Source organism: Neolamprologus multifasciatus, chromosome 20, assembly GCF_963576455.1.
Source record: "Neolamprologus multifasciatus chromosome 20, fNeoMul1.2, whole genome shotgun sequence".
Taxonomy (NCBI): Eukaryota; Metazoa; Chordata; class Actinopteri; order Cichliformes; family Cichlidae; genus Neolamprologus; species Neolamprologus multifasciatus.
This window is the reverse complement of record NC_140458.1, coordinates 4,977,935-5,005,781: the sequence shown is the minus strand read 5'-3', so window position 1 is coordinate 5,005,781 and position 27,847 is coordinate 4,977,935. Positions and strand designations below refer to the sequence as shown.

The following is a 27,847-nucleotide window of genomic DNA, read 5'->3' as shown; positions in this document are numbered from 1 at the left end:
TTCATTTAAACCGGGGTTTAAAACGGTATTATAATAGTCGCCTTTTTTAGTGTTTTTATAAAGCGAACAAAACTTTTTAGTTTCTGTAAAAAAAATTCTTTTAGTTGCTGTGGATTTTTTATGTGTGTTCTTATTATTTTGAGTGTTGAGAATAAACAGTTTTTAAAATGAAACCTGTTGTATTGATTCTGTAACTTAAAAATAAAGCTTTTTTCAAAATTTAGCAGAAAAACTGTACATTTACAGTCATTACACATGTGTAACATTTTTATATAAAACTTGAATTCTTGCACTCAAATCCTGAAAAGGAGGCATCTCTATATACCTGAAGCTACCACAGCAAGCAAATACTTACAGAAGCTTGACGAGAGAGAAACGTGAAACTCAATGACAAATTCACACTCACTGGACATTTCATTAGGTACACCTTGCTAGTACAGGGTTAGACTTCCTTGATTCTTCATGGCACATCTGTTATCTGTTGGCTTGAGATCAAGGGGACTCTGGACGACATTAGAGTCTATACAAATCCAAGAAACCAGTTTCAGATGATTTGAGTTCTATGATGTGTTATCCTGCTGGATGCAATCATCAGACAGAAGGGTCAGACAGCACCAATCTGTGTGTATGCTGCGGTGTTTAAACAACGCTTATTTGGTGCCAAGAGGCAAAAGGCGTGCCAAAATATATCCTCCACACCACCAGCAGGCGTAAGGCGGGATGGATTCATGCTCGTTCACTCCAAATTCTGACCCCTACCATGTGAATGTTTTTCTAATTTTCCATTATCCAATTTTAGAGAGCATGTGTAAATTAGAGTCTCAAGCTGTGTCCCAATTCAGGGTCTGCACGCTTGAAGTACGCATTTTAAGTGTGATTACGTCACCGCCACGCAACGACGGCTGTCCCAATTCGAAGTGTACTTCAAATGCATACTCCAAATGCGCCATCGATTTCCCCAAATATCAAGCGTGGTCCGGTGCACGCTTCGTGGTCCCATATATCCCACAATTCATAGCGCGGCGGTGGGTGTGGATAATTTTGCTGCAAAATACGGCAGAAGGGAGCGGCCAAGAGTGAACTGTCAAAAGTAAGTACTGAATATGACCTCACTTATTTATGTGCGAATGTTTAATAATGAAGAACATTAAAACATTGCTGTTGGCCACATGTCGGCAAAGTTATGTGACATTAGTGTTGTTTGTACTTTCAGCATTAACTTAGTTGTAAAGCCTTAAATAAATAAATATATATATATATATATATATATATATATATATATATAAATCATACAATAACTATAATATTGGCCATATTATATTTACATTACCACAGTGAGATGATTTTAGTCTTATGAACAACATTAGCTAATTGTTATTTACTAACTACTCTTGAAATAACTGTTCGGTACAGAAATGTAGCCCTTGAATCATGTTTTACAGTCCTGTGGTCTCAGCCTCAGATACTCAACTAATCAAAGTGATGTCATGGCAAAAATGAATGACCAACAAAGCATTTTCTCTCCTTCATTTCTGTCAAACAAAGCTGTATGTAACGTTTCTCGCGGTTAGTATCATGGTTGCTAGGCAACCTGAACAGCGCGACGAAGGCTAGACTGTCCCATTTCACAAGCCTCTCACTTCCGCACTTCTCGTACTTATAGTACGCACCGTGCGTAGTACGCGTAGTGCGCGTACTTCAAGCGTGCAGACCCTGAAATGGGACACAGCCTCAGTTTCCTGTTCTTAGCTGAGAGGAGGGGCACCCAGCATGCTTCTCTGCTGCTGCAGCCCATCTGCTTTAAGGCTTAACATGTTGTGCATTCAAAGATGCTCTTTTGCCTCTTTTACTTTTACATACTTTGGTTGTAGCCAGTTATGAGTTATTGTTGCTTTTCTATCAGCTTGAAGTAGTTTGGCTTCAAGCTGAGAGAATCACTGCTCACTGGTTATGTTCTCTTTCTTCACACCTCTGTAAACTCCAGAGATGGTTGTGTGTGTGTGAAAATCCCAGCAGATCAACAGTTTCTGAAAGACCAGCCTGTCTGGCACCGACAATCACACCTTTTCCAAAATCACTTAAATTACTTTTCTGCCTTGTTGTGATTCTCGGTTTGAACTTCAGCTGGTTGTCTCAACATGGTGCTTTCAGTCGTGCAGACAAAGTTATTTGATTGGCTGATTTAAAAAATTGCACTGGTGTACCTAATGAAATGGAATGAGTGCATAGCTCTAACATTCAGATTTAACAAACACGACCCAGAAATGAGCCTCACAAGTGCTGGAAGATGAATTTTTGTAGTCTTTGGAGAGACTCGTGGTTTCCATGGTGTCACGGAGGGTGTGTGAGTGATGGAGCTCTGTAGTGATGAAGCCCAATAATGTAGTTGTGTTTTTCATGGCTAAGGCAATACACACAGTCACATTTTTTTCACATATTTCTATTGTAATAAAAATCCTCGCTCCTCTATTTTCAGCGCCCCTTCACATAAGTTCACTCGGGTCTCATTTTAAAAGTTCAACTAATATTTCCTTAAACATCAGCCGACTCAGCTGTGCCACTGAGGGAGTCGCCCTTCATCGTGTCCAGTGTTCAGTTGGAGGTGTGCGTGATGGTGGAGTCGTTTGTTTCGGAAGGTCGGCGCCAAGTGTGCAGCCGACAGTGAAGCAGCAGACGAAGCTCTGGGGAGACGCTGCTGGAGAAGGCGGAGTAGATCCAGGGGTTGGTGCAGGAGTTTAGACTGGCCAACAGCATCAGCAGGGTAAACACTACACCTGTGTACACACACAGGAGGAGGAGGAGGTCCGTAAATGGCACAGGGGACTGCAGATCAGGCCATCAAGTCAAACTCTGCTTCAGGGTGCTATCTTTGGTAGCCCTAAAGGTACTTATTGTAGTCTTGTATATAAAAGTTTATTAGAGAGTTTTAAAGTTAACACAATGACTTCATGTCTAAGGCATCTGGACCCTGCACCAGCTGTCACAGGATGAGAGGCAGAGAAACACCCTGACAGATTATTGCTCCATTTAAATTGGGTTAAAGGTATTTATGTAAAGTTATTTTTTAGTTATTTAATAAGATGGTTGTTTTTTTTTTAGGGATGTAGAGCAGCGGTCCCCAACCCCCGGGCCTCGGACCGGTACCGGTCCGTGAGTTGTTTGGTACCGGGCCGCGAGAGTTGAGGCTCAGGTGTGAAATGTATAGTTTTCAGGGTTTTTATCGGTTTTCAGCGTTATTTTGTTATCGTTTTGATCGTTAGCTCGGTTTTCCTTGGTCTTTTCACGTGTGTTATGAATAAATCTTCTTTTTTTTGGTACCAGTACTAGTTTTATTTTGTTGTATTTATCCGCGACACCTTAAAGGCCGGTCCATGAAAATATTGTCGGGCATAAACCGGTCCGTGGCGCAAAAAAGGTTGGAGACCGCTGATGTAGAGAACAAAAAAATCCTTAAAATTACATCAAGTTGGTCTGGCAGGACTGTGTGAGTGTGTGAGTGTGTGTGTGTGTACCGTTCTGAGGTGGGTCAGGGTCCCAGGCGGCCCAGAGCTGGACGCTGAAGAACGGGGCCCAGCAGAGCGAGTACACAAGCACAATGACCAGCGTCATCCTCACCGTCTTTGACATGGCTGCTGTTACCTCTCCACCTCTGACAGGAGGCAGTTTGGTGGGGTGTGGTGAGCAGGCAGCAGAGGGCGTTGTTGGATCTGGTGGGACGCCGGCTTGCAGCTGAGCTGACGAGGAGGACAAAAACATTCCTGTGACGCTCACTCTCCCTGAATTTCCTGAATTTCCTCATTTCATGAGTTAAGACCATAAATATGGTTCAATTTTTATTCATTAATTTTTTATATATAACTTTTTGATTGTAGTAAAAGCACATATTAGCTAATTTCAGGCATGAGATGAGGAGCATACTCCAGATCTTAGTCACCTTCTACCACCACATTGCTTGAGGAGTTAGACTGCAATAAGTCCATAATTCATATACATAATTAACTGTCTGCAGACCAGTGAGGACCATAATTTACCAAATGAACAGCAACAGGACTGCAGAGCTGTGACCGAGAGCCTAAACTAATCAGGAAACATGAGTTAGCATGAGGGTTGTTTCTCCATAAGCTTCTTTACAGACTGTCGTCCTTTACCAACTACAGCAGTCGACCCCTGCTGGTCATTATAAACTATTGCAGGTTTAAGGCTTATAGATACATCTCAAGGCTCAGTGTAGGATAAATAAGCATTATTATCATTATTGAATCATGCAAAGCTACTGTAGAGTCCAAAAATGATCACCCATCGGGAGGTGCTGATAGGTGGACGCAGGGTCCAAACTGCTGTCATTTCCAGGGTTGTTGTACACGAGGGGGGAAACATAGAAGGGGACATTAGACTTTCCTTCTCCTCCTCCTCTTTTTCCTCTCTGGGTTTCTTTTCTTAATTGGGGGAGAGCAGCGGGGCACAGGCGGCAGTCTGATTTCAGGTACAGATTGTTATGAATCTCCTTGAAGATTCGCACCTAAAGGAAGAAAGACGAGAGAGGGTAAATTTTTGTTTCCAGAAGCATCTTGTCTTCTGGTTCTCTCTGTTCTACCTGGCAGATGGTGATGATCAGAACGGGGAGGACGAAGATGGCCAGCGTCATCCACGTCACGTAGGCTTTGAGGCCCCAGGACTCGGCAAAGTTGCCCCAACATTCATACACACCTGGAGCCAACTCAGAACGGGAAAAGATAAAGACCTGCAAACCAGCAAAGAGATGAGTGGAGGTGATGGTAACAGCAAACAGTCTGATTTTGTGTTTGTGCTCTCTTCTATAAGATTTTAATTCGCACGGTGCTTATTTACGACTTCGTGTTTTAATGATGCCCATGTCCTTTCCTTGACTATCACCTTGTTTTCTTCTCTTTTTAATGTTAATTTTAAGAGCCTAACGGTAATCAGAACCTAAGTTATGACTCTCAGGAGCAGATCTGTGGCCAGCCTCTTTGCTTTGGCCTACCTGTGGCAGGCTGAGCAGCAGCGACAGTACCCAGGCCAGCACGATGAAGCTGTTCCAGCGCTTCGTGGCCCCGCTGCGATGTGCCTGCAGGGGGCAGCAGATAGCATAGTGGCGATCCACTGTCATGGCCACGATCATGTAGGAGGAGGCAAACATTCCAAGAACCTGAAGGTACTTCACCAGGCGACATAAGAAGTCAGGACCAGGAAAGCGTCCCTTAGCGTCCCACACGAGCTGGGGCAACACCTCAGAGAGGAAGAGAGGGAGCAAGGATATATGCTTTTGCAGTAACATGTAACAATATATTTTCTCTGTGGAGAGTTGTGATGCACAAATTTTATGCACACACACATGCACACAAACACACACAGGTGTTTGTGCATATTAAAAATCTCGAGGTACAGATTAGTGTGCTCATTCATAAATCCCAGAGCACGTTTACAGATTTTTTGCATATTTACAGATTTCAGTTCAAATTTACAGATTAATGCAAAAACTGAAAGACTTCTGTGCACTTTTCTGAATTTGCATGTACATTTAAAATCTCACATTTGTGTACAAAATACAAAAAACACCAAAACCTTACAAATATTTGTGCATATTAATAGATTCATGTGCACTTTTACCCCAGTTTAGTTCACATTTACATATAGGTGTGCATATTTGGAAACCTGTGAAGACATTTGCTGACTTCAGTGTGTTTATGTCTTTTTCCAGATTCATGTATTTGTTTACAAACTGTAAAAAAAAGATCACATTTCCAGATTATTGTATTTCATAACTCTGCACATATTTTCAGATAATACTACAATTACACACCTGTAGTGACGTATAACACACATATAACCAGTGTTGGGAAGGTTACTTTTAAAATGTATTCCATTACAGAATACAGAATACATGCCCCAAAATGTATTCTGTAACGTATTCCGTTACGTTACTCAATGAGAGTAACGTATTCTGAATACTTTGGATTACTTAATATATTATCATGCTGTTTACAACTACATGAATGTTTTATTACTGTTACTGAAGGTCCGTGGCGCCGAACCGTAGTAACGGGACCTCTGGCTAATGCGGTGGGTTCTGTGTTGGGCTCGTAGCCGAAAACTAGCTTTACTTTGTTGTCTGGGTCAACTTTGCTAGCGAGAGACAGAGAGAGGCGTTGAAAGGCTGCTCCAACGGAACTTATTGTTTTTGGAGGAAAACACGAACACGGTGTACAGTCGAGTCTTAATAGCTTACTTACAACTGGGCTCGTCAGGCTCTCTTCTTGGCTGCAGTGGTTATTATTATATTTACATGCTTCCAGCTCCCGTTTTTGCTCGATGACAGCTCGTACTTTTCCTTTTTCTCCCTCCCTCGCTCACAGACACATAACGTGTATGGCAGTCCATTCTCCCTGCAGCACGGACTACACTGCCTATGATGCTACATTCTTTAGAGCTATACCTGTAGCATTCTGCCTATTAGCTTAGAACAACAACAACAAAAAGGCCTCTCTCACCCAGGAAACACGCAGAGAGAGAGCGTCACCATGTAACCATGGCAACCGTAACGCTGCCACCTGGAACAACAGAACGTAGCTGTCAAACAAAACCCAAACAGTCCTGACCCGCCACAATATGAAACAGGGAAGTACCGCCGTGTAATCCATTTATTTCAACAAAGTAACTGTATTCTAAATACCACCTTTTTAAACGGTAACTGTAACGGAATACAGTTACTCATATTTTGTATTTTAAATACGTAACGGCGGTACATGTATTCCGTTACTCCCCAACACTGCATATAACCCACAACGTGAATGAGTGTGTGCTACCTGGAACAGCGCCACCACCAGGTCAGCCACACAAAGGTTCAGCATGAACTGGTGCAGGGGGTTGTGGTGTCGCCTTCGTCTTAGCAACACCACCAGGACCAGCCCGTTGCCAAGTAACGCCATCACTAAGATGACCGCCAGCACCACCACCTCGGCCACGGCCAGCAGGGCGTCTCGTTCCCGCTCTGTAGCATTAGCGCCGGTGGGGGTCTCAGAGAACACCGGCCGGTCGATGGATGTATACGTGTCTGTTATCACAGAAACGGACATGCTGGCTGGGACAGGAGAGGAACGCCACAGAAAGACAAGACGATGACATCGTTATGAAGGGAACTTGATAGACTGTGAAACAAACGTTAATCTTTCTTGGTCCATCTTTTGTATACAGGTGATTATTATTACGTTTTAGAAAGTTTAATACAAGCACCTCAAAAGAGGGTTGAAGCACAGCACTCAAGTTAATTTAAAATCTATTTATTTATTCAATTTTTTCTTAATTTGATGTATTTTCAGTCACTATAAAACGTTTATTGTTAAATTCTTAGAATCAGGTGCAGCTTTGGGGGAAATCCCTAACTGCCCGTTAGTTTGTAATGATGTTCACTGGAGACTGGCCAAACAACAGGACTTCATTACTGCCTTCACATTTGGTCTGATGAGATGATGGGCTCTATGATTGCGCGTCTGCGTGCGTGCACTGAACTGTAAAAACTGCAGAGTGTCTTTGTTTGTGATTCTTGAAGCCCTCCGCCCCTTTTATTTGTTTGTTTAGGGAAGAAGTGTTGATCTCTTTTTAGTTCACGGGACACAAAAAGACCAATTTGATCCCAAATGGGCCAGACAAATAGCACTGTCGTATAAGATCCTATAAAAACATTTGAAAATGTTCCCTTTCTTTTTCTGTCAGATGTTTATTTGTTTGTTTCTTTTTCCTTCTTTTCCATTCTTTCAGTTATTGTACTCATTACATCCATTTCCCCCAAATTCTTTGAGTATTTATTTGAAATAATCACTAATCTAAATAACGTCCAAAACAGTTTTTTTTTTAATCATTTATGAAGTTTATGCATTTATTCAATAAAGAGCTAATCTGTTTGATTTTCCTTGGTGTTCAGGCTGCTACTCTATTCTTTACATCACTTCCTCTTTACCATGCTGTCAAACTCAGTATCGACATCATTACTGTAGGCCAATCTTTTTCTTTTCCTCCTTTTACCCAATCAGCCTCTCTTCTTTGCAGTTTAAAGCTCTGTTCTCTTCTGTTATTTGCCTTTCTGACTTGCTTCCTCCTTATCCAATCCTCCTTTGCCATCTTCATCACCACCAGCACGTATCATGTAGATTCGGAGCACCGGGGCAGTCTAATTTATTCTGTATGTGAATAAATCACCTCTCCCGAACTATCGTTAAACCCTACATGGAAGTGGCTGGTAAAGGTAGACTTAAACAGCTTCCCAGCAAACCCAAAGCAAAGATGGACCTGCAAAATCCAAGTGTGCAAAGAGCTGTTCAAGTGTCCTAAGAACCTCTGGCTAAGTCTGATTTTTACAGGCACATTTCTGCATAGTTTTCATTGTTTTAAGTGCTTCTGTAGTCAGGTGAGTGTGACAGACATCAGTAGATGCAGCATTCTCAGACATGAAAACACGTCTTAGTCTCAGACAACAAATTTCTTTGGGCAGTAGAAAAAGAAAGCTTCCTCTTGGTTGAGGCTATTGCATGGTCTACCCACTGACTCGCTAGAAGTTACCATGGATAATGATGACCTCACACCTGGGTCATGAGTCATCTCATCCATATGCCTCCAGTGTTCTGTTTTATCTTGAACTGTTAATCCATTTTTGAAAGTCTATAGGTCCTAATTCAGTTCCCAGTGCAACTCCACACATGGCATTCAAAATCAGACAGATGTCCTGCTTGGTCATGAAATCAGATCCAAGTCCAAGTTTGAGGAGGCACCAAACTGCCCGTGAAGTGCACACTGATGCTGGAACATCCAAGGACGTTCACACCGTCCACCAGGGGCTCAAACTCCAGTCCTCGAGGGCCAGTGTCCTGCAACTTTTCCATGTGTCCCTGTTGCAACACACCTGAATAAAATTAGTAGGTCATTAGCAAGAGTATAGAACTTGACTGCATGCTGAAGTGGCAACCCCTAACCCTACTCAAGTAAATGTAAGTGTTTGGAAAGATATACTTCTCAAAGTATTTTTATTGCATCATGTTCATTCACAGATGAGCTGCTGTAACATGAATCAAATGGCTGAATGTCCACCTCAGCATGCAGTCAAGGGCTGTATCCCAATTCAGGGTCTGCAGCCTTAAAGGCCGCATTTTAAGGCCGATTACGTCACCGCGACGCAACAAAGGCTGCTCGAAATGCGGCCCTCAAATGCGTCCTTCATTTCCCTGAATTTTAAGGACGTGGCGGTGTAGACTTCGTGGCCCAACATATCCCAGAATGCATAGCGCAGCGGTGGGTGTGGATAATTTTGCAGAAAAAAACGGTGGATGAGGGGCGCCCGAAGAGTAAACTTTAAGTAAGTACTGAATATTATGTCACTTATTTATGTGCAAATGTTTTTATTTTATATTGTCAATATAAAATTGTACTTAGTAGTCAGTATAATCTTTTTGTGATATATAAGTTTGCATATTATAGAATACTGCATGATGACCCTTTTATTACTGTTGTTGGAATCAAGACTTGCTTTATAAATTCTTTCTCACAGTGATAATAGCTGAGCAAGCTGTTATCATTTCACTCCTGCCAGGAAGAGGGGAGCTGGAAGCTCTTATCTTCAAGAAGAGGGGCCACGTCCTTCAGAATAACACACACACACACATACACCTGAACCACTTTTATCTTCACTCCCTACATACTAACATTCCTCTGTTAATGAATAGACGTATTCACTGTTGTATTACTTTTGTATATAAATAAAGGCAAGTGCAGGAACAAAGCGCACATCACAGGGCCCCCACTCTGGTGTGAGCGTTCTGTGATCGCCCTTGCAAGTAAAAACTGCAGCGTCTGTGTGTTTCTACCTTTAGATTCTTAGCTAAAGAAGTGTCTTTAGAATAAATCTCTTGACAATAATGAAGAACATTAAAACATTACTGTTGGCCACATGTCGGCAAAGTTATGTGACATTAGTGACGTTTGTACTAACTTGGTTTTAAAGCCTTTACTTTAAAATATACGCCGTTCAATAGCTGAGCTTAATCTTACAGAGAATGATCAAAGCTCATGTAGAAACAAACAAACAAATGAACAAAAGATTTTCTCCTTCATTTCTGTCAAACAAAGCTTTATGAAACGTTTCTAGCTGTTAGTATCATGGTTGCTAGGCAACCTGGGCTGCGCAACGGAGGTTAGACCGTCCCATTTCACAAGCCTCGCACTTCCGGCCTTAGCGGTCTTTAAGTACGCGGCCCTTGAGGATCGTTGAGGCTGCGTACTTTAAGGCTGCAGACCCTGAATTGGGATACAGCCATAGTCTTGCTAATGGCCTACTAATTGTATTCAGGTGTGTTGCAAGAGGGACACATAGAAAAGTTGCAGGACACTGGGCCTCGACGACCGGAGTTTGACACCCCTGGTCTACACAGAGCTCGTCAACTGATGCGTTTGTTTGTGTTGGCAAAACTGGATTAGGTCAGGATTTGGATTAAACGCAGCAAACTGCTCGCATACTTTGATGATCTGAGCTCCTAATGAGGTCGTCCTAAGTTCATCCACGTTTGGAGTCAAACACTTCGGTATGCGGATAACAATGCAACATACTTTTGATTGCTTACTAAAAAGCAGCTTGTCGCAGGAGGATGTCACACGTTTTAAATGCCTTTAATCAAGCTGTCATCAAATATAAATCCAGTCAAACCTTCATCGTCGTTTGCATGCTAGAGCTTATAACTGCGTTTGTCGATGGCACCGTGAACTGTGCACAATGATTCCTGGAAGAGTCCATGCAGCGATAACGTCTGTTTTTAATGCAGTGCTGTCGGAGGACCCGGCCATCACGGGCATACCTGCCAACCTCGTCCTTTGTGCACAGAGATTTCTCGAGATTCTCGGTTTTTTTTTGATGATATCACATACTGTAGATGATGAGTATTCAGAGTTTTCACAATATTACATTGATGAACATTATTCAGAAATAGATCCACAATTTTTGGATGCAGTTTTTGGGGGAAATTGGGGAAACTCTGTCTCACCAAGATGCTATTTTCACATCAAACAATCAATGTTAGTTGTTGCCATTTTACCTAATTACGTGAAAAGTGATTCTCCAGTTGTTAAAAGTACCACTTTTCCAGCCTTTTAAACACCTGCCTCAACATTTTTGTTAATGTCACCAAATTTAAAAATGATTCTTTAAAAATGCTGTCAGATTTCTCAGATTAAACATTTGATATGTTTTCTGTGCTCTATTGTGAATAAAATGCAGGTTTGTGACATTTGCACATCATCGCAGTCCGTTTTTGTTTACATTTTAAACATCATCTTTTTTAAATTCAGTTTGTACAAAAACAGCTAAAGGGATTTGCCAGTGAATCATCTGAACTGGCAGCTGCTTTAAAAATCATTCGATGTGATCATGGCCGAGTTTCTGATTTAATCCCAAATTTTTACAATAAAAGAATCAGCAGATAAATTATCGATTTAAAAAAAAACAAACCAATCATTAGCAGACAGAAAATGATTTAAATGAACTCCAACAGTAAAACCTTGCATGGATACAGTAATATTAATAATTTATTATATGATATATACTTTAACAGATTTTTTAACTTCATCCTCCATAAAAAAAACTACAGCAGTTAAAACTCATTTACAAAATGCTAATTAAATGTCAAAACTAAAGAAAAGTCATCAGATCTCTTTTGTGTTTCCTCCTTTTCTATGTTTCTGTTGAAATTATTGCAGAAAGAAACACTTTGTGATGTAAATGTTAGAGTCTGCAGGTGAGAAAGTATTTTTCATTTAGCCAGAGGTGACCGTGCAGGAGCTAAATACAGGAGTCACTCCAGTATCTGCTTAAATAAACTGAACAGCCGAGACTGATGACGAAGGCGAGACGCCTGCTTTATATTGAAGGTTATTTGCTATTGCTTGTTATTTGCTAGCCTATTGCTTTGCAAAAATGGCAAAGCTAAATCTAAAATCATCAGTTTTCTTTAGTCTTTTCTGTTTTGTTTTTAAGCTTCAGTTTGAACATCATGAATTTCAGTCGGAAGAGGAGAAAATATTTTCCAGTCAGCCGGAGGTGTCAGGTTGGAAGCACTAGAGATGAACAGAGAATTCCCTCCAGCCCACAGAGCTGAGTTTGTTGACACCTTTCAGCTCCTTTAATCCTATTAGAAAGCTGGACACCTGCTGCTTTACACATATTTTTGCTTTGCAGAAGCCGTAAAGCTAGAAATCAATCCAGTTTACTCGCTTTTTGCAATCCTCTACCGTTCTTGATTAAAAAAACACGAAAGAGCATGAAACAGGAGGTTTAAAGTGCCTGACTAAAATGAACATCTATCTGTACAGATTTTAATTTCCCATTTTCATGAAAAACAGGAAAATCATAGGGAAATACGAGGAGACGGAGCCGACTCACCTCCTCCTCAGCGTCCCGTGAAGCATCTGTAGGAGCCAGGACAACCTGATCTGCTGTTGCACACACTAGCTGCATCCATGCTGTGTCTGCTGCATGTGTCTGTGTGCGTTTGTGTGCTTATTACACTGATGGTGACCTCTGCCAACTCACTCTGCTGTTTCTCCTCTCTCTCCTCTTTAGCACATCCCTCTCTCTCTCTCGCCTTTCTGGATTTTATGAAAGTGGAAGAAGAAGAGGAGGAGTGAGAGATAGAGGGTGATGAAAGGACGCAGTGCCCGGGCAATGTTTGCGAATTAATGTGATTTTCTGTTGATTATCGATATTAAACATGTGGCTGTTGGCCCTGCTTTTGATCCACCCTTCAGAGTAGATCATGGGGAACATACAGCAGCAGATGAAATGAGATTTTCTCTATTAGGCTTCCAGAAATGATCAAAGACCCTTCATACACCCAAACTAATATGCGTACGTGTGAGTTGTGCATCAGCGGGTGGTCGAGAGGGGCGTGAAGAGGCGGGCAGAGAGAGTGTCAGATGTTGTGACAGATGGGAGCTCAGGTTTTTGGAGAGAAATGAGAAGGCAGCAGCAACAGAAGGAGACTTGTCTTTCTCAGCAACCTTTTTCCCTCTCACCCCTGCTCCACTGTTTTCCCTTCTTCTGCATCTCGCTGTCCTGCATTCCAGTTTCCTCTCCCGCTCTCATTCCTTCTCCCTCTGACGGGGCGCTAATCTGCTTGCTTCCCCTCGATTGCTCCCTCATTTGGAGAGGCCTCTAATTATCGAGGGGCCCGCAGAGCAACCTTAAACATACACACAGAAACATTTGTGTATAAACGACTTTCTTATGTCTGTTAAGTAATAAGCATGAACACCAGAGCTTTAATTAGTTTGAATTTAAGTGTGAATTGTTGGTTTGTTTAGCTTCACGGCAGTCAAAAAAAGACTTTTGTTTTTGTCAGCAAATCCCTTCATTGCCCGCTGTGCTCTGTTCCTACTGAAGAAACTTATCCTTTTAAGGCAGGTCATGCATACTGATGTCTCGCAGCTTGTGTCAGTGTACTGGCTTCCTGCGCCTTTTAGAAAAGACTGTAAAGTCCTTTCACTTGTTTGTGAAGTCTAACCTTTCATAGATCTGCCACTTCCAGCTACGGGTGAGAGATATTTTGCTTCCTGTCTTTTATTTCCAGTTAACTGGAAACCATTATTGACACCTGGTTCTAGAAAAAAAAGCCACACAGGTAGTTGAATGTTGATTTTATCCAAAAATGGCTACTGATCCATTTTAATTGTCCTAAAAACTCCCTGAAAGCCTTCCGTCGATCCAAAATGCTGCCGTGAGAGTACTGACAGGGACTAGAAAGAGAGAACATATTTTCTCTTCAGTCCAGATTTAAATTCAAAACCCTGCTCCTCACATACAAGGTCTTGAATAATCAGGCCCCATCTTATCTTAATTACCTTATAGTACCCTATTATCCCATTAGAGCACTTCGCTCTCACACTGCAGGCTTACTTTTTGTTCCTAGAGGATTTAAAAGTAGAATGGGAGGCAGAGCCTTCAGCCTTTTGGCCCCTTTTATGTGGAACCAGCTTCTAGTTTGAACTTAAAAGATGTCTCTACTTTTAAGGTTAGGCTTAAAACTTTCCTTTTTGCTAAAGCATATAGGTGGAGCTGGATCAGGAGGCCCTTAGTCCTCCCTTAGTTATGCTGCAATACGTTATGCTGGGGGATTCCCATGATGCTCATGATGTATGACTCACTATGTGTTCATACACCTCTCTGCATGTAATTATTAGTTCTTATTAATCTCTGGCTCTCTTCCACAGCATATCCTTTTCTTCTCTTCCTCCCCTCACCCCATCCAGTCACAGGCGCCCCTCTCTGATCCTGGATCTGCTGGAGGTTTTTTCCTGTTAAAAGGGACTTTTCCTTCCTACTCTTGCCAAGTGCTGATTGTTGAGGTTTTCTCTCTATTAATGTGGGGTGTTTACCTTAAAATATAAAGTGCTTTGAGAAGACTGTTGGTGTGATTTGGTGCTATATAAATAAAGTTGAACCAAATTGAATTGAATCTGGATTTACGTCAGGGTGAGACTCTCCATAACTAGTCATCAGAAATGTAGTTAAACTGGAACAGATACTTTCATGTAGCTGGTTGTGATGGTTGATGGAGAAACTGTCTCAAGGCCGAAAGAATTCACAGTAACTTAATAAATTACTGCACACACCCAGCATATGTCAATCTGTAGGACACATGTGTGAATCTATGTAACTCCACCCTTTTAAAACGGTGGGCCTTTGACCTTCTAACATCAGACTGTGAACAAACAGAAACCTCTAAGTTAAAAACACTCTGGTTAAGCCTTCAATTAACTGATTGTCACTGTTAATAAAGGGATATTTCACAATCACTTGAATGTTTATGGTGTTACATTTAATGCTGTATTTTTACCTTTAAATGGAGGGCAATGGAAATACCACCATGGTGGGTGTTTAATTCTGTGAATAGGATTGATCTTTAATTGTATTTATAAGAAGCAAAACGATAATTAAATTGATGGGGTTTGTTAGTGTTATCAGCGCATCAGCAGCTGGAGGAGTATTGAAACGTCTGGTGTTGTGTAGTGCAAAACATCAAATAATGAGGCTGAAGGGACCCAAACAAACACTGTGATGGGTGGACGGGGGGAGAACGACACAGCCAGCTCTTAAATGCTCTGCGGAGACTGAACAGGTGCGCCCATTAGCGCTAATTAGCCCCGCCCACTCTGAAAACTGCACAACAACACAGACGAGACGGAAGGAAATGTGACCAGAGGGCTGCCACATTACATAATTACTGTTATTAACACCAGTATGTTACAACACCTGTAGCCTTGGCCCCTCCCATTTAAAACATGCCCACGTGGCGGGGGGAGAGGATGGATGGATGCTCCACAGTTTTTTAGTTAACCGTACTGATGCCTTAAACCTCCATTCTTTCTACTGGCCAGCGGGGGGCGACTTCTGGTTGCAAAAACACTTCCATTAGAAGTCTATGGAAAGACTGCCCTTGACCAACTTGATCTGTGATCTGAGTTACTTTATTTATATTTAGTTATTTGAAGCAGGGATACATTTTCTATATATATACAGTGTTGGGAAGGTTACTTTTAAAATGTATTCCATTACAGAATACAGAATACATGCCCCAAAATGTATTCTGTAACGTATTCCGTTACATTACTCAATGAGAGTAACGTATTCTGAATACTTTGGATTACTTAATATATTATCATGCTGTTTACAACTACGTGAATGTACTATTGTTGTGATTTATTACTGTTACTGAAGGTCCGCGGCTCCGAACCGTAGTAAAGGGACCTCTGACTAATACGGTGGGTTCTGTGTCGGGCTCGTAGCTGAAAACTAGCTTTACTTTGTTGTCTGGGTCAACTTTGCTAGCGAGAGACAGAGAGAGGCGTTGAAAGGCTGCTCCAACGGAACTTATTGTTTTCGGAGGAAAACACGAACAGAGCGTACAGTCGAGTCTTAATAGCTTACTTACAACTGGGCTCGTCAGGCTCTCTTCTTGGCTGCAGTGGTTATTATTATATTTACATGCTTCCAGCTCCCGTTTTTGCTCGATGACAGCTCTACTTTTCCTTTTTCTCCCTCCCTCGCTCACAGACACATAACGGGTATGGCAGTCCATTCTCCCTGCAGCACGGACTACACTGCCCATGATGCTACATTCTTTAGAGCTATACCTGTAGCATTCTGCCTATTAGCTTAGCACAACAACAACAAAAAGGCCTCTCTCACCCAGGAAACACGCAGAGAGAGAGCATCACCCTGTAACCATGGCAACCGTAACGCTGCCACCTGGAACAACAACGTAGCTGTCAAACAAAACCCAAACAGTCCTGACCCGCCACAATATGAAACAGGGAAGTACCGCCGTGTAATCCATTTATTTCAACAAAGTAACTGTATTCTAAATACCACCTTTTTAAACGGTAACTGTAACGGAATCCAGTTACTCATATTTTGTATTTTAAATACATAACGGCGGTACATGTATTCCGTTACTCCCCAACACTGTATATATATTTTTATTATCACAGTGGTTCATATGAAAATGACGAAAGTTTCAAATACTGAGGTGTAAGTGCAAGTAATCCCTGTAAGCCCAAAGCTCAGCCTCTAAACACTGATTAAAGAGCTTCAGACAGAGGAGGAACTGAAGGGCTCCAGCTTATTTTACATGATTACTTTTTCTATCTTTGAATTGTGCAAAGCTGCTCTGTAGGTGTCCAAGAATGCAAATATGGGGGGTGCAAATAGGCACAGTAATTTATCCGTCCAGCCATCCATCCATCCATGCATCAAAATGTTGTGGTTGCACAATATGATGTGAAATGCAAAGCTGGAACAGCTATATTTCAGTAGGTGACAACAGTTTGGTTAATGTTTTGATGTTTAGTGCATGGTTTATAACAGTTTTCCCATAATAATAAGAAATCAATCCAGAATAAGATACATAGAAAGCATTAGTTGGATCTCAAACAGGTGCTTTATTTTTTGCAGTTTCACAAATTATTCATACAATAATTAGGAAATCTTAAATATAATCTCTATCATAGTACTAATATATATTTCTGCTTTACACAGAGGGCTTTTTAAACCACTGAACCCACATAGGAAATAAAAGCTGTCCATACATTACAGCTTCAGTCCAGTCTTATAATCAAAGGTGCAATCGCACAGTCATCTGGTTTCTAGTGTCTCTGTGTGCGAGGTCCACTGCTCTGGATTGCATCCATGATGGACTGGACCATTTCAGATGTGGAGCCCTTACCTCCCAGATCAGCAGTGTGCAGCTGGAACACAAAGGAGATGACATATTTAGAGTAATGTCGAAATACAAAGCAGGACGTAACAATAAAAGTTGAATGCCACCAACAAATTGCATGTAGCATTGGTCAAATCATACCTGGGAATCGGTGATTGTAGAGAGGATGGCTTTGCGGATCAAGTTGGCGTAGCCGTGGAGCTTAAGGTGATCCAGCAGGAGGCAGGAGGCCAGCAGCATGGCCGTGGGGTTTGCCGTGTTCCTGTTAGCGATGCTCTTCCCAGTATTCCTGGTGCCCTGTACAGAGAAGAGCACATTTAGAAAAGTGATACATCCTTACAAAAATGAGATGTTACATCAGGGGAGGCTTTGAAAAATTTAAAAGAGGGAAGTTAACGCTGCACGTTCACATGAAAGAGATGAAAAAGAAAAGAAGGAAAGAACCAGACGACCAGAAGCAGGACTGGGATTCAGCTGCCGAGGGTGAGGTGAGGAGCACTCAGACCACCCAGCCATGGACGTGTGTTCATTAGGAGATGATGAACATCATACACACTCACAAAAAACTTGTCTGAAAACCGGACCAGTTCAGCGATTCCAGTTAGTGGAGGCGAGGCTAGCAGACAAATCACTGGCGATACAGGAAGCTTAGCCAGTCAACGTGGCCACACACCCCCAACTCCAACATGATGGTGACTTTTTCTTCTTTTAGCTGGTGAGTTATAAATATTGATAGAGACCAAAACCTTTGTTGTACGAGGCTGTTAACATGATTATTGATGCTTTAACGGTGGGATTTTAACAGGGCAGTCCACAAAGATGACTCGCTTTTGGAGAGAGCCTCAAACTGCAGCTAACCCCAGAGAGCCGCTAGAAAAACAAAGAACCCACAAGACATGTAGAGATCTCATTAACCCCGTCTCACCGTCTCAAACACAGCGTAGTTTTCTCCATAGTTGGCTCCAGGCACCAGGCCGGGTCCACCCACCAGGCCGGCACACACGTTGCTCACAACGTTGCCATAAAGGTTCGGCATGACCATCACATCAAACTGCTGAGGCTTGGAAACCAGCTAAAACACACACAGAAAAGCTCATTTTAGGACATGTTTACAAGCTGGAGAAGCCAGCACACACAAGTTTTTTGAATACAGAAGGAGATTTCAATGAGTAACCGCCTTCTGTCCTAACTCTCAAGAGTCTTGGCTTGAAAACGCTCACATTTTCTGATTAAATACCCCAGTAAGAATGTGAGGGACATGATGACACAGACACCACACAATGAAATGGTCTCACATGGACATGCCTGCATGGTTGTGTTATCTATAATCATGCTGTCGAAGGTGATTTCAGGGTAACCACTGGCCACCTCTTTACAGCACTCCAGGAAGAGGCCGTCACCCAACTTCCTGCTCCGAGAAACAGGAGAAAGATGAGTGGAACACATCTAAGAAAAGAGATAAAACACAGGAACAGAAACGGACATGATGTTAGCTTTGTGGATGGCGGTGACTCGTCTGCGTCCTTTCTCTCGAGCTGTCCTGAAGGCGTAGTCGGCGATGCGTAAAGATTTGGTCCTGGTGATGATCTTCAGACATTCGACGACGCCTGGTACATTCTGCAGAGGTGCAGTGGAGATAAAACAGAGACCGATTAGTTAGAGATGCACTCAAAGAGATGGGAACCACACACACAGAGACACGAGATGGGAACCACACACACAGAGACACGAGATGGGAACCACACACACACAGAGACACGAGATGGGAACCACACACACAGAGACACGAGATGGGAACCACACACACAGAGACACGAGATGGGAACCACACACACAGAGAGACACGAGATGGGAACCACACACACAGAGACACGAGATGGGAACCACACACACAGAGACACGAGATGGGAACCACACACACAGAGACACGAGATGGGAACCACACACACAGAGAGACACGAGATGGGAACCACACACACAGAGACACGATTTGGGAACCACACACACAGAGACACGAGATGGGAACCACACACACACAGAGACACGAGATGGGAACCACTCACACAGAGACACGAGATGGGAACCACACACACAGAGACACGAGATGGGAACCACACACACAGAGACACGAGATGGGAACCACACACACAGAGAGACACGAGATGGGAACCACACACACAGAGACACGATTTGGGAACCACACACACAGAGACACGAGATGGGAACCACACACACACAGAGACACGAGATGGGAACCACTCACACAGAGACACGAGATGGGAACCACACACACAGAGACACGAGATGGGAACCACACACACAGAGTCACGAGATGGGAACCACACACACAGAGTCACGAGATGGGAACCACACACACAGAGTCACGAGATGGGAACCACACACACAGAGTCACGAGATGGGAACCACACACACAGAGACACGAGTTGGGAACCACACACACAGAGACACGAGATGGGAACCACACACACAGAGACACGAGTTGGGAACCACACACACGGAGACACGAGATGGGAACCACACACACAGAGACACGAGATGGGAACCACACACACGGAGACACGAGATGGGAACCACACACACGGAGACACGAGATGGGAACCACACACACGGAGACACGAGTTGGGAACCACACACACAGAGACACGAGATGGGAACCACACACACAGAGTCACGAGATGGGAACCACACACACAGAGTCACGAGATGGGAACCACACACACAGAGTCACGAGATGGGAACCACTCACACAGAGACACAAGATGGGAACCACACACACAGAGTCACGAGATGGGAACCACACACACAGAGTCACGAGATGGGAACCACACACACAGAGTCACGAGACGGGAACCACACACACACAGAGACACGAGATGGGAACCACACACACACAGAGACACGAGATGGGAACCACACACACAGAGACACGAGATGGGAACCACACACACAGAGTCACGAGATGGGAACCACACACACAGAGTCACGAGATGGGAACCACACACACACAGAGACACGAGATGGGAACCACACACACACAGAGACACGAGATGGGAACCACACACACAGAGTCACGAGATGGGAACCACTCACACAGAGACACAAGATGGGAACCACACACACAGAGACACGAGATGGGAACCACACACACAGAGACACGAGACACGAGATGGGAACCACACACAGAGAGACACGAGATGGGAACCACACACACAGAGACACGAGATGGGAACCACACACACAGAGACACGAGTTGGGAACCACACACACAGAGACACGAGATGGGAACCACACACACAGAGACACGAGATGGGAACCACACACACGAGATGGGAACCACACACACAGAGACACGAGATGGGAACCACACACACAGAGACACGAGATGGGAACCACACACACAGAGACACGAGATGGGAACCACACACACAGAGACACGAGATGGGAACCACACACACAGAGACACGAGATGGGAACCACACACACAGAGTCACGAGATGGGAACCACACACACAGAGACACGAGATGGGAACCACACAGAGACACACCTCGTGCTCCAGGCTGCTGTACTCGCCCTCCGTGTTTTCCCTGATTGTTATGATGTCGATGTTTCTGTGGTGCGTCCTCACTCCTGGCAGGGACTGGCTGTGCATCACACTGGCGTACAGATCCAGAGTGGTACTGCAGCGAGGAAGACGAGCACAAACAGAGAGCTCAAACTCTGTGACTTTACATCAGCAAAAAATCTGAGCTGAAAACCAAAGAGTTGTCGACTCACCGGAGGAGGCTATTTCGGGACTTATAGGAAGGTGGCAGGTTGTGGTTGGTCTCAATATTTCCTAAATAAACAAACATATTTATGTTTAAAAGAGAAAAAAAATTGAACTGTGGCAATCCAAAATTAAAAAATCCATCTTTCCAACAGATTTTTTCTGCACTAGTTAAGTTTTCTACTAATTTCCTTGCATAAGTTTTTCCTGTTTAAAGTTCAGTTTGTTTCTCTTATTATTGGTTCTTTATTTATGGATATGACATGTTTGCACACCTGTTACCTTTGGTGTCTGCCTCACTGACTGTCTACTCCTGTATGACCTCAGCCTGGATAGTAAAATACTTCAGCTTTGAGCTTCTTACTTCTTCCTCCCATGTCCTGTGATTGCATTCTCCTCCTCCTCTGTGCCCTCTACATCATTAGGCGCAACACTGACTATGTGATTTTCTCAACATGCACATCCAAATATTTCATTTCAGAGTTTCCGTTTATTTATTTTTATTATGAATTGTAAAAATAAATAAAATGTTTACATGTATACGAAAAAGGAATCAATAAAGCTTCCTAAGAACATTAAAAATCTCTTGTACCAGTCACACCTCACTGTTGGGCCACTTAAAAATCCATCCATCCATCCATCTTCCTCCGCTTTATCCGAGGCCGGGTCGCGGGGGCAGCAGCCTAAGCAGAGACGCCCAGACCTCCCTCTCCCCAGCCACCTCCTCCAGCTTATCCAGGGGAACACCAAGGCGTTCCCAGGCCAGCCGAGAGATATAATCTCTCCAGCGTGTCCTGGGTCTGCCCCGGGGCCTCCTCCCGGTGGGACATGCCTGGAACACCTCACCCACGAGGCGCCCAGGAGGCATCCTTGTCAGATGCCCGAACCACCTCAGCTGGCTCCTTTCAATGTGGAGCAGCAGCGGCTCTACTCTGAGCCCCTCCCGGATGGCCGAACTTCTCACCCTATCTCTAAGGGAGAGGCCAGCCACCCTTCGGAGGAAGCTCATTTCTGCCGCTTGTATCCGCGATCTCGTTCTTTCAGTCACTACCCACAGCTCGTGGCCATAGGTGAGGGTAGGGACGTAGATCGACCAGTAAATTGAGAGCTTCGCTTTTACACTCAGCTCCCTCTTCACCACGATGGACCAGTGCAGCGTCCACATCACTGCAGCTGCAGCTGTCAATCTCCGGCTCCCTTCTCCCATCACTCGCGAACAAGACCCCGAGATACTTGAACTCCTCCACTTGGGGCAGGAACTCATCCCCGACCTGGAGTGGGCACTCCACCCACTCCGGGCCACTTATTATTTACATTCAAATACTTACCATGAAAAAAGTATAAAGACTAATCAGAGGTAATTCACATGTTGATCTTCGTTTGTCTGCCTCTTTTGATCTGAAAATCATCTTGTACTTGTTGGGAAGTGATTATAAGTAGAGCACAAGAATCAAACTCAGTAAAATAAATCCGAACAAAAGAGGAAAAAGAAGTTCAATTGTGTTTATTGTATATGATTGGTTCAGTGTTATCGCCTCTGGGAATGATTTATGTCCATTTGTCTCACTTACATCTCTAATAATATGATTTAGTCATGAAAGTTGCTTCTTTTGTGTGTTTTTTTTTTCTTTTTTAGGAACATGATGTTTACTGTTTATGAGACACAAAAAATAAAAAACTTTACAATTTTTGTGTTTCTTTCACATATTACCTGCCTTATAACTTCATTTAAGGTATATTTTCCACAGTTACCTTTCAGTGCAACTCCATTGCGTCTGATAGCCATTATGGCGTTATTGATATCATCTTCTGAGGTCTTACTCGAGTCCACATTGACGACTTCGAAGTCTACAGGCACACAGCAGAATCTGATAGTGAACACAGACAAAGAGAGCACTTATGAATGAGAGAGCTGAACCATTTAGTGGCCTAATATTAGCACTGCATCTATGTGTGTGTGTGTGTGTGTGTGTGTGTGTAGTCAACATTATGGAGTGTGTCTCAGGGCATCCCACGGGAAATTCTGAGCATCAGCGACTTAAATCCCGGCATTCTGTTGAATGTTAATGCACCAGTATGTGCCCTTTCTGCATCAGTTTATGTTTTTAGCAAGAGCCAAAAGGAACTAATCAGTCACCCATTTGTTTTTAACCACTTATCCAACTTAAGCTTCTTCTTTTTCTAAAACTGCTCCCTCTGGACTGGGGAGAGTGGCTGCTCCGAGCAGGACCTCACAATCTTACTGAGAAGTGAAAGAAAGAGGGAGCGTGAGGACGACTGGATTTGTGTGGCATCATCAGAGTTTCCTCTGTGTGCTGGCTGGAGTCAACCTCAGAGATATAGTGAGGAAGTCAGACATCCAGATGAAGCTCAGAGTTGAGTTGCTGGTATTACTCGTCAAAAGGAGCTAGTTGACATGGTTCAATTGTCTGAGCTCCTCCCTTTGAAGACACAGAATCAACCGGAGATGTTATACATCTCATCTGACATGGGAATGCATGGATGGATGGATGTAGGCTTGAGTGTATCCCAGTTGACATGAGGTGCAAATCAGGGTATACCCTGGACAGATGGTCAGTTAGTCGTAAAATTATGTTTTGTATCTATTATGGGCACATGTTCCCCGTGTCCCCTCTAAAATCAACTGAAGTCTTAAATTCATTGCTTATACATTTCTGTGTTTTAAAAAATACTTTAAAAGCTGTTATTATGAACGGCTTTCTGTCTAAAATGTACACACTGTGAGAAGGAAACATTAGCCGCTGATGGTTCAGGAAGTCAGGGAAACCTTTATTTATCCAGACATCCTTTACAATGGCAGCCAGGCAAAAAGCCTCTGGACGAAATTTATGAAGTGCTAAAAATTGTAAAAAGTTTTGAATTTTCAACACGCCAACACGCTGGTGGTGAATGTTTCAGTGAAATTCTGCGGAGAGTAATCGTGAGTGCATGAGGGAATTCTCACCGGAATAGCTCACACACGTGTTTGGCCAGCTCCGGTCCGATGCCATCTCCGGGAATGAGAGTCACAGTGTGTCTGCCTCCGTACCGAGCAGGTGGAGCCTGTAATGCACAAACACACACATTTTAGATACAACCCTAAACAAACTGTCACTCTTTTAGCTGTTACACTGAATCTTATAAGCACTTATAAGCATCCATACTTACTATGGTCTTGGGTGGGTGGAGGGAGGAGGGAGGAAGGATTCAGAGCAGACAGGGGAGAGAAAATAGGACAAAGGAGAGGCTGAGACCACATTTTCTTGGAGAATCGACTCTAAATGTGAATCATGGTGAGGGGTGGGGAGTCAGAAGGTCTCCTAAAGACCGAGCTTACAGAAATTATAGAAGCTATAAAAGAAATCCTCATATATAACACAACTTACAGTGTAAGTTGACTTGTGAGTCTGATGACAGGCTGCCACAACATAACGCTAAAGATGCAGAGAAAAAACAGAGGTTACACGCAGACAAGTCCTCTTAAAATGACCAAATTACCTTCATAATAAATACTATTCTAATTTTAAAATGTTCTAACCCCCCCCCCCCCATATATTTACATATATATAGTTTTTGACTTTAAAAAAATTATTATTTAATTTTATTTATTTATTTTTAGCTATAAAACCAGGTCACAGACATGTTGGAGGCTGGCTGCCTACTCAGTTTTCAGTTTTATTTGTCATATGCAAGTTAGCACAGGGTCAACATTGCAATGAAATGTGTTTGACGAGCAGCAGTCACTCAGCAGCATGATACAGTAGGAGAAAATATAATAAAATATAATAAAATAAAATAAAATAAAATAAAATAAAAAAATAGAAAAATAGTAAGGAGCAAAATATTAGAGAGACATGGTAAAAGAGAAAAGATGACTAAATATATATGTATCTATAAATATAAATATATGTACACTAGTGATTAAATAAGAAAATCTTGAAAAGAAATATGACAGGAGGGTAGATGGGATATTGCACAGGAATGAGCAGCAGAAAATTACAGTATTGCACTTTTAAATATAAATATCAATAATAATAAAGTGAAGTGACCAGTGCAGATTAAACAGAGTACTTGTGAAGCTGCAGGGTAGCTTCTGAGTGCTGTGTTGTGTGTGTACTCCTAGCAGCTTCACTGTTAAGCTGTTATTTAGATAAAGACGGCTGATCTGGACGTGTTTGATGGACCTGTTATGGACCCCGCCCCATATGTTTGACACTACTCATCCACATCCAGATGAAAAAAAAGAAACGTTTCAGTTGTTTGGATATTTTTAGGAGGGTTGGTGGACGTATTACAAGTGCAATAAAGTAATAATTAGTCGATGTTTTCTATGTTGTGATGCTAGTATTACCACACAGGAGTGAAAACAAACGTAATTATGAGTCTCGACAGGCTGTTTGAATCATAAATAAATAAAAACATGTATTTCCACCGTGACCTGCGGACTTTAATGAACACGTAAGCACGGCAGAATCGACGAGCGTGGAAAACGTGGAAAAGAGGTTTTTCTTTGAGCTCAAATACAATGAAAAACAAAACAGGAAATGCATTCCGGAATGGCAGCTTAGACATAAGAGCGAGCCTGATGAGGCTTGTTGCATCTGTTTTGTGTAGACTGGCATGTCTACACAACAGCGAGGCGCATATTTGTGTAGTTATACCTGCTCGAAACTTCTTAAAAGTAACAACACAAGCAAAACACGGACTCGTGGACAACAGACAGCTTTTCCGCCGGAGAAGTGAACTTGTCTGTCTTTACTCGGCGCAGAGGTGTAGTCTCTGAGTAATGCATGACTTTGCAGGGAGGAGTGTAGGCTTACAGTTGGCAGCAGGAAACATCCTCAAACTGCAGAATTACGTAAAACGCTGACCGCGAACCGGACGCTGACCCGTGGTGCTGAACGGACAGCGGCAGCTAACTAACCACCTGCTGCACCATCCAAAACGCGGTGTGTTCAACAGGTAACCGCACCGGGCGGCTCCTACCTGCGGTGACCGGGGGCTGAAGAGCGGTTTCAGGGTTCCGGACAGAGCGCGCACAGAGCGGGTCGTCATGTCTAATCTTCCCTCTGAAGACAGGAAGAGACGGGGACGAGCTGCGCGATCACGTTAATCTCTCTATAATGGGCGTAGGTTTTATTTGAGCCCTACAGCCAGGGGCGGTCCCAGGAGTTTTAAATGGGGTGCCACAGGGATTACAAGAATCAGGGTGTGGAGGGCGGAGGCTCATGGTAAATAAAAAAACAAAACAAAACAAACAACCTCAGAAATGAGAATAAAAACCAACCAAAAGCACCTGAAACATATTGAAAATTAGTTGTAAAAATTTAACGTGAAGTCCTCCTCAGTAACGTTGGAAATAATATGATCACCGGTTGCTACGGAAACGCACGTATGACTTGTTGGTATTAAAATCAGCAGTAAATAAAGTCTAGCACCAAAACATGCCAGTGACTGCTTTGATTTACACAGTCGCCTTTAGTTTGTTATTTTTTCTGCAAACACTCGCTAACTACTTCAATGGTAGTAAAATGTGAATAGATGGGCCTTTAATGTTCGCCTTTGAAGTAAAAGCTGTGCCTCGGAGCCGCCAACATGTTTCAAAAGGTGTAACACTGAGTTCAAAGGGGAATGGGCCCTGTTTCTGGTTTCTATCACACTTTTCACAATTTCAAGTGCGTAGCTGCAATGTTAGGAGAAAAATCACTTCCATGCAAATTACGTGCAACAAGGTTTTTCCTTGGCAACAGGTGGGTCTCTAAGGAAAAATATGGCCTACTGATTGATCTCTAGCCAACGTGACTGGGGCTTTGGTATTCATTCTCCCAGCAACCTTCCAACCAGCCAAGGAATAATCATTTTTCTTTCATAAATGGTGGTTGCCAGATGACCAGAGCAGTCTCTAAGCTTGACCAGGGCCTTATTCACACAATCCTCCATCCAGCAGTCAAATGTTTGCAAAACTTCAGTAGTCTGGATACAATACTAAACATGCTTAATGTTACTGAATGGTAGAAGTAAGTAACAGTGTCTCAAATATCCTTTTTCACAGTTCGTAAAGTAAAAGAGTTGAAGAATGGTAGGCATAGGGTCGTGGTTCATGTTCCAAGGACACCAGGCCCCACCTTTAGCTATGCACCTGCTTGGGGGGGGGGGGGGGGGGGGGGGGGGGTGTCACATTGTGGAGTTTCTGAGCATTACAGGCTTAATTTCCTGCATTTGGGCATTTAGACCACTTTATTTATGGTTTAAATGTACTTTATTTATCCCAGAAGTTGTACAATTGTGTTATTGCAGCAGCTAAAAATGTTACTACAACAAAACTGTTTACATAAATAGAATTGTATGGCTCTTGATAAATAAAATGGAAGACAACATCTGAATAAAAAAATCAAACCAAAATAAATCCAATAAAGTATACATTTAAATAGAATTACTGTGGCTCTGAGTCTAAAGTGAAATAAACCATTAACGTGAGAGAGCAGGTGAGTCTCCGCTGGGCAGACGTTAGCACTGTTAGGCTTTCAGAAATTCTCATTTAATACCATCCCTCCTGAGTCACCACAGGCTCAGTTACTCTTCTAGTCATATCCAGAAATCAGCTTGAAAATCTTGCACAGTGTTCCCACAGGTGGAGTCCAGAGCTATTCTGATTTCCCCTCAGACCACGCCACCTGGTTTCATTTCATTCTTCATTTCCTCTTTCTTTTCATATAGCTTGTATAAAGATTTATTAAGATGATTTTTTAAAATACAGTACGTTGATGTTTCTCAACAGCACATTTGATA

General features: G+C 42.9%; 2 protein-coding genes across 3 annotated transcripts; both read right to left on the bottom strand.

The window, feature by feature from the left end:
- Positions 1-1,304: 1,304 nt before the first annotated feature.
- LOC146494181 (vasopressin V2 receptor-like) lies at positions 1,305-16,860 on the bottom strand. 2 transcript variants are annotated; one of them, XM_085147365.1, is made up of 7 exons: positions 12,437-16,860; positions 6,825-7,099; positions 5,003-5,248; positions 4,595-4,741; positions 4,297-4,519; positions 3,513-3,734; positions 1,305-2,774 (listed from the first exon to the last, which is right to left on the bottom strand). In XM_085147365.1, the coding sequence occupies exons 2-7, from the start codon at positions 7,092-7,094 to the stop codon at positions 2,593-2,595; spliced, it is 1,290 nt and encodes a 429-aa protein (XP_085003491.1). In that variant the 5' UTR covers positions 7,095-7,099; positions 12,437-16,860; the 3' UTR covers positions 1,305-2,592. The 2 variants fall into 2 exon arrangements, with proteins under 2 accessions (XP_085003491.1, XP_085003492.1); XM_085147366.1 differs by having other exon boundaries at positions 2,666-2,774; positions 3,513-3,729.
- Positions 16,861-16,972: 112 nt separating this feature from the next.
- On the bottom strand, positions 16,973-26,163 carry LOC146494180 (isocitrate dehydrogenase [NAD] subunit gamma, mitochondrial-like). Its single transcript, XM_085147371.1, has 11 exons — positions 26,045-26,163; positions 24,445-24,492; positions 24,024-24,121; positions 22,811-22,926; positions 21,067-21,127; positions 20,837-20,969; positions 18,754-18,887; positions 18,576-18,678; positions 18,196-18,342; positions 17,412-17,567; positions 16,973-17,298 (listed from the first exon to the last, which is right to left on the bottom strand). Exons 1-11 carry the CDS (start codon positions 26,111-26,113, stop codon positions 17,197-17,199), a joined length of 1,167 nt encoding a protein of 388 aa, XP_085003497.1. The 5' UTR covers positions 26,114-26,163; the 3' UTR covers positions 16,973-17,196.
- Between the last annotated feature and the right edge of the window lie 1,684 nt (positions 26,164-27,847).

Coding starts and splice junctions, on each gene's coding strand:
- LOC146494180 (XM_085147371.1), bottom strand. CDS start 26,113: ATGACGACCCGCTCTGTGCGCGCTCTGTCCGGAACCCTGAAACCGCTC. Junction 20,970..21,066: donor TCCCGAAATAGCCTCCTCCG/GTGAGTCGACAA, acceptor TCCTCGCTGCAG/TACCACTCTGGATCTGTACG. Junction 17,299..17,411: donor CTACAATCACCGATTCCCAG/GTATGATTTGAC, acceptor TTTGTGTTCCAG/CTGCACACTGCTGATCTGGG.
- LOC146494181 (XM_085147365.1), bottom strand. CDS start 7,094: ATGTCCGTTTCTGTGATAACAGACACGTATACATCCATCGACCGGCCG. Junction 4,742..5,002: donor TGCTGCTCAGCCTGCCACAG/GTAGGCCAAAGC, acceptor GCTGGTTTGCAG/GTCTTTATCTTTTCCCGTTC. Junction 3,735..4,296: donor CTATCAGCACCTCCCGATGG/GTGATCATTTTT, acceptor CCTCCTCGTCAG/CTCAGCTGCAAGCCGGCGTC.